General features: G+C 38.1%; 1 protein-coding gene across 1 annotated transcript in view; it reads left to right on the top strand.

The window, feature by feature from the left end:
* Nucleotides 1-6,307, top strand: part of atp6v1ba (ATPase, H+ transporting, lysosomal, V1 subunit B, member a) — a 36,314-nt gene that overhangs the window by 22,890 nt on the left and 7,117 nt on the right. The window contains exons 7-9 of the mRNA XM_035663513.1: nucleotides 2,756-2,857; nucleotides 3,792-3,889; nucleotides 4,131-4,254. Coding sequence (XP_035519406.1) covers nucleotides 2,756-2,857; nucleotides 3,792-3,889; nucleotides 4,131-4,254 — 324 coding nt within the window. The remainder of the gene's footprint in view (nucleotides 1-2,755; nucleotides 2,858-3,791; nucleotides 3,890-4,130; nucleotides 4,255-6,307) is intronic.

Below are 6,307 nucleotides of genomic sequence, written 5' to 3'. Positions count from 1 at the left end.
TGTGATTTGCATATTGCACTTAGCCATATTGCGATTTGGATAATATTGTGATTAAGTGTGCAGCTCTTATATATATATATTATAGCAACCAAAATATAGCAGCTTGACACAGGGAAAAAGATGTGATGTTTAAACTTCGGTGAGATTTGGAGAGAACATAACTTAATCAGATGATATGGCTGTGTGTTTACACCTTTTTTCACTTCCTCTAAGTGGCCAACAAATCAGTTAATGCAGCTTAAATTGGTTTAGATTTAGATTGGTAGCCCAAACTTTGAGGCTCCTTACATTTTACTTAAACTAGAATTACAGTTAAAAATGACTGAGCAAATCTGTCATAGCATCAGTTTCTTTAATCAGTTATTGTACTATGAGCATAAATGCAGCCGTCAACCCGAATCCCTTCCCTATTTTGAAAATTCATGATCAAAAGGGTCCCACTGTAGAACCGGCCAAACAAACATGGCGAGTGTTGTTCACCTAATGACCTGCTTGTCGTGCCATCCGGGTGGTGTGAAAAACTTGGCCTGTTGTTTCATTAAGCACATGTGACAGAGGTCACTCATGGTGGTTTCCTCTATGGACCAGGTGCGTGAACTCAGGGTGCACAGAGAGGTCAGGCCAGATCAACACAGCAGCCATGACATTATGTTACGTGATGAGCGTGAAATTCCTCTTTCATTCCACAGACTCATGAAGTATCACACAGACTCTTCACTCTGCTTCAGTTATTTCAGTAAAGAGATTGCTTGTGGTTTGGTGGATAGCAACCATCTTTATTCGTCAATGTGACCTTCTTAGCACCCACTTATATATTATTTAATATATAGAATGCTTTTTAGTGTCTTACTGCCTTAATTTTTCCACCTTGCCAAGAATATGTGAATTCTTGTCATTTTGAAGTAATTTTTCTGTTGTTCATCTCTACTTTTTTTACCATCATACATCAATGTCCTTTTTATTTTATTCCATTGCATTTGCTATTAAACCATGACTAGCCAACTATTATGTCTGCCATAGCTAATTAATGTTAATTTTGTAATGGCTAAAATAAAACTTTTGGCTGTTTAATGTGATTCACGTGCATTACTCTGTAACACCATTGTACAACCGGGAGTGGACTGTTTTTGTGGATCAGCTAGATCTGATTGTGTTACGCTAATTATATACTTTTATGCATGTTATATCAATACTTGAAGCTTATAAATATAATATTTCTAAACTTGGACTGAAAAACAAGTAGCTTGTCTAGAGTAAGAGGCTTCATCTGTTATCTCAGTGAGTCGGATACATTTTGTTAGTATTTCATACGAATGTAATGGTGCATTCAACTCCTGATACAGTTCAATTTATGATACTGTGTTCACAATATGATTTTCTTATGAACAAAATGAGATTAAATGATGGAAAATGATTATTTTTCTCAAACAAAAATCTACAAAATATGTTTATCAAATTAAAGAAAATTTTTTTATTATATCTGAGGTAGGAACAAAACAATGTATATTTCATTTTCTTTGTAAACAGGACACTGAAAAAACTCAAACAGAAATTGTCCTTATCCGTATCTCTTGCCATGTCTTGTCTTATATTTTCTTAGCTTTTTTAGTTTCTGACTGAGGGAAGCTAAAAGCTGCCACACCTGCTGCCATTGGATTGTTGTCGTTTTATTTTGTGGTTTAATGGTCTACTGCTAAAGAACAAGAGATGTTCAGTGACAGACGTTAGGCAGTGTAGTACAGCAGCCTGGGCCAGAAGACGAGAGGCATGAAGTGGGCTGAGCCAGAATATTTTTATTTTTAACTCTGTTGGTTGTTGGTTAGACAGCAGAGTTGGTGATTGTTAAACAGTGGAAAGATTAGTAAGGACGGTTGGATGAGATACATTTTGTGTCTGTCGGGTTTGAATGAAGTGTGTTTTAAGATAATTTCTTCTTCCTTTTCTTCACATTTGGTGATTAGGGCCGTGTGCGCAGCTTACATACACTGTATGAATATATCGGCAATCAGAGATTGTTGCACTGAACATTTTAACATTTTTTAATACTTTATTGCAATATTTCATTTATTCTTTTTCCTACCATTGTTTACATCAATGTCCACTGCATATTTATATATAAATATATACGTATACATCCATACTCGTATATACATGTAGGTACATCCATAATTTTTTTTCATTTAAAAAGAAACGTAACTAATTAACTACAAAAGAAAAGCTTTAAAGATTCAAAGCAGACCCCAATGCACGCACACACACAAGATTTACATATCGCTGTAAGTTTTCACCTGTGGCCGCCATGTCTTTAAACGTTGATATAGCTACTGATGCTAGTGACGTAGGATGTCGAACAAGCAAAAAATAGAAAGCGCCCTCTGATGAGAGTATCACAATTCATTTTTCATCTCATCCCCATTTGAACATATTTGTATTGAGCTATAACTGTCTCAAGATATATTGAGTGTTGCACATGTGATTTTCAGGTTGTAGCTACAGGTTATGAACATTAACGAGGCTGCCACTAAAAGCTATAGTGCTTCTTATCCAATAAAAGTTGATTACAGGTCTCAGTAGAATCTTGAGATTTAATAAAATGCTGTCAAACTCCGACCCTACTTGACACACACCCTCAGACTGGAAAAGAAACCTTCACAAATACACGTACCTTCTTTAAGGTAGCATTTGTAATATTTGTTAAGTCTCTGTGTCAACTTCAAGACCTCTCCACTGTCTAAATCCTACTTCTTGCTCCCAGATTGCTGCCCAGATCTGTCGCCAGGCCGGCCTGGTGCAGAAGTCCAAGGATGTGATGGACTACAGTGCTGAGAACTTTGCCATAGTCTTTGCAGCCATGGGGGTAAGCAGAAAAACTTCAATGTGAAGCGGACACTCGTTCAACACCCCCATCTCCCATTTGTGACTCTTAATCCCCTCTTAACCCTGACGCCCTGATGTGACACACACCCCATCCCCTCTCTCCCGCCCTGCTTTTCTGTCTTTTATTCACCAGGTGATTTAAGTCCCTCTTGTTACTTCTGCACCTCTGAGTATATCCCCCAGCCACATAGGCAGGTTACTAATTCAACAGGCCCTTTAATGCTGTCAGCCCCACAGTATCAAGTTCTCTTCTCCTCAGCTGCTCCTCCTGTCCGCTGTAATGCCTTGATTGTGACGGGTTGACCTCTACCAAACACACACACTTGCTTCATTTGCTAAACGCTAATCCTTGCCTTCCACTTCTCCACCAATTCACATCCCATTGTGGTCAGTCTAGCAGGAGAGTTGAAGCAGCGTTAATAGGGATTTATACAAGTAAACACACGGATATGCATTTTTTTTAAAAGACAATATAGAGGGCATAGTAACAACAATGCATCTGTTTAATGGAAAAAGTCAGAACACAAAGGTTTTGTTTACTCACAGTATAAGACTTCTGTTGAGCCAAGAGCTCTTATTGAATGACTCTTTTATTTAATATATTCAGTTTTTTGTAAACTATACATCACCATAGCAACATATTGTGATGCTATTATTTGTTTTTCCCGTGCTGTGAAGAAGGTGCTGTCCATCTGCCTGAATCCATGTGAATGCAGTCAGTTTTCAACAAAAACTCTGGACATATTTGGCTCGTCTTTGTAAAAAAAGAAAAAAAAAAAAGTTTAGTTTTAGTCGAGTCTGTAAATGAATTTGTCTCTCAACACAGACAGTTATTGTGAGGATTTGCTGCTTTACGTGGATGTCTGAAAGAGGGTCTCCATATCATCATAACTTTTGTATCATTTGTCAATCAGGTCAACATGGAAACTGCCCGCTTCTTCAAGTCTGATTTTGAGGAGAATGGCTCTATGGACAACGTCTGCCTTTTCTTGAACCTGGCCAATGACCCCACGTAAGATTCAGAGTCAGAAATGATCTCAGCCAGTAAAAGCAGTAATTGTAGCAGCCAGTTCCACTTTTTTATGTTTTGTTTATTCTCAATGGTGTTCTGTTCAGAGTGTTTACTGGCTTCATATTTTATTTTCAAATGTAAAATGTATGTAAATGTATGTATGACATTCTCCAGACTATCCTCAAGTTATGTGTACACTAAAATAAATAATAATAAATAATACATTTCTGTGACCAATCAGCATCGAGCGTATCATCACCCCTCGCCTGGCACTCACTTCAGCAGAGTACCTGGCCTACCAGTGCGAGAAGCACGTCCTGGTCATCCTGACTGACATGAGCTCCTACGCTGAGGCTCTGAGAGAGGTATGATTACATCTTATCCATCCTAGATGTATTGCTTACTCAGACAAATGTGACAGATGCTACATGTGAATATTTGAAAAAAAGTTCTAAACAAAAAGGGTAAATGGCTGAATGTGTCAAATGAATGCTAGGACTACTGCTAAATTATATGAGACTGAGAGCTGTCCTGAATTTTCAAGAAAAACTGAAAATGTCCTGGCAGGAAAAAATGTCTAATGCAAGACTACAGATAAACATTGGCCGCTGATATCGGTGAATGCCATCTTGTTTGCTGATAGGCCACTGTCTGTGTTCTTCCTCAACACTTAATCATACAAGTTAGTATTTTTTAGTAGTATAAAGTGGCTATATCTAAATTTATTTCTACAACCCTGCATTGTAAACAACTATGAAACAGCCTTGAATCCTGGAATACCGATGTTCAGCTGATGCCTCTTTAGTAGTATTTTAATCGGTGTCTATTGATTTATTATTAAATAAATGTATATTTAGTTAATATTGATGAATTTTTTTTTTATTTGTTTAACAAAACAAAACAAACTAGAAAGAACAAATGTATAGCCGCTTTTGACTCCCCGTCACACAACCCATTAAGTGGCACAGAAATCAGGCACCGAAAGCTGCATTGGGATTTGGTCTGTTAGATGCCGGTCATAGGTGCCATATTGGCACCAGGTTTTGGTACCCTACGCTAATGTGGCAGCACGTCAACATGACACACCAATGTAAATTCTCTGCTGCATTAGCACAAAGGTGATAGACTCACTAAAGTGTTGTGCTCCTTGCTGAAAGGGAGGATAATGCGTCCCTCTTTCTTGCAGGGAATACCTTAACTTCATTATTGTCCGCTCGGCTTTAAAAGGAAATGGGGCCCTCTCCCTGCCCTCCCTCCCTCTGCCCTTCTTCCTCGTGGCGAGGAGTCAGGCCCTCTCGACTCACTCTCTTGTGTTTCTGTGATAATCCTTTTATGTTGTACAGTTTGCTGTCTCAATATGCTGGCAGCACAATGCAGGTTTTTAAATGGTGAATGTGTGTTTTCCCTTCTTGCATTTGCTGTCCATAACCTTGGCACATGTACGCTGTGCACCAAGCTAAGACTCAGACAGCTTGATGGGTATTTCAGCCCGTACAAAGAGCCAGGAGGACATTAACATTTAACTTTGGTTCCCATTCACGCGTGTGAAGGTTGAGTTTTGCATTGAATCTACAGTTCACAAGTATTTAGCGTGCCCATCAACCTTTGAATCCAAGGATGAATGAGATACATTTTCTTTTCCTCTTGCTCTGAATTCACTTGACTTTGGGAACAAGGATTTGCTTTTGGTCATTTTTGTGAAGGGCCTGAAAACAGAGTGACATTTCCAACCAGCTGTTTGCCTCTTCTGAAAGATAGTGAAGTAATAAGCATCACTTGACTTACTAACAGTAAATGGAGTTTATTATTTACGAGGAAGGGTATAAGAAAAAGAGCACAATAAGATTTAGTCTTACTTGAGATAAAAAAAAAATTCAGTTAATATTTTCAGTTTGAAATGAATTATCCTGCTCTTTACAACTGCTGTACCCCCAAAGATCTGTTGGAAAACAAAGTCGTAAAGGCGGCATTAATCTTTTATTTTTATAAACGAAAGATAACTGGGTGAAATGTGGAAGATGTTACTAACAGAGAACTGACCCCTCATTAAGCCCTGCCACCCTTACATACTGTGGTTATAAAAATGACCATTTTATCATGGCACATATGCAGTTTACAATGATGGCACTGGCCATCTACCACTCAAGATTAGTAGGACATTTTTAAATAGTGCATACTTGATTTGGTTGTAAAATCCATTCCATTTTAAAACAAGAACCCTGCGAAAGGGTCTTAAATATGCACTCAAGAGCCACTTGCATGATGTGCTGAAATACTAAAGTCAGCATCAGCACCAGTAGACATTGAAATAATGGAGCAGCATTGTTATTATATTGCAGGGTAGAGTAAGTTAGCCCACGTATGTATGATAAGGAAAAATTTAATTGGGAGTTCCTCCAAATGAATGTTAATGTTGCT

This window comes from Morone saxatilis, unplaced genomic scaffold, assembly GCF_004916995.1.
Source record: "Morone saxatilis isolate NCDOM2014 unplaced genomic scaffold, NCSU_SB_2.0 Contig19, whole genome shotgun sequence".
Lineage (NCBI taxonomy): Eukaryota > Metazoa > Chordata > Actinopteri > Moronidae > Morone > Morone saxatilis.
The sequence above is the reverse complement of the archived record's forward strand: the minus strand, read 5'-3'. Positions and strand labels throughout refer to the sequence as shown.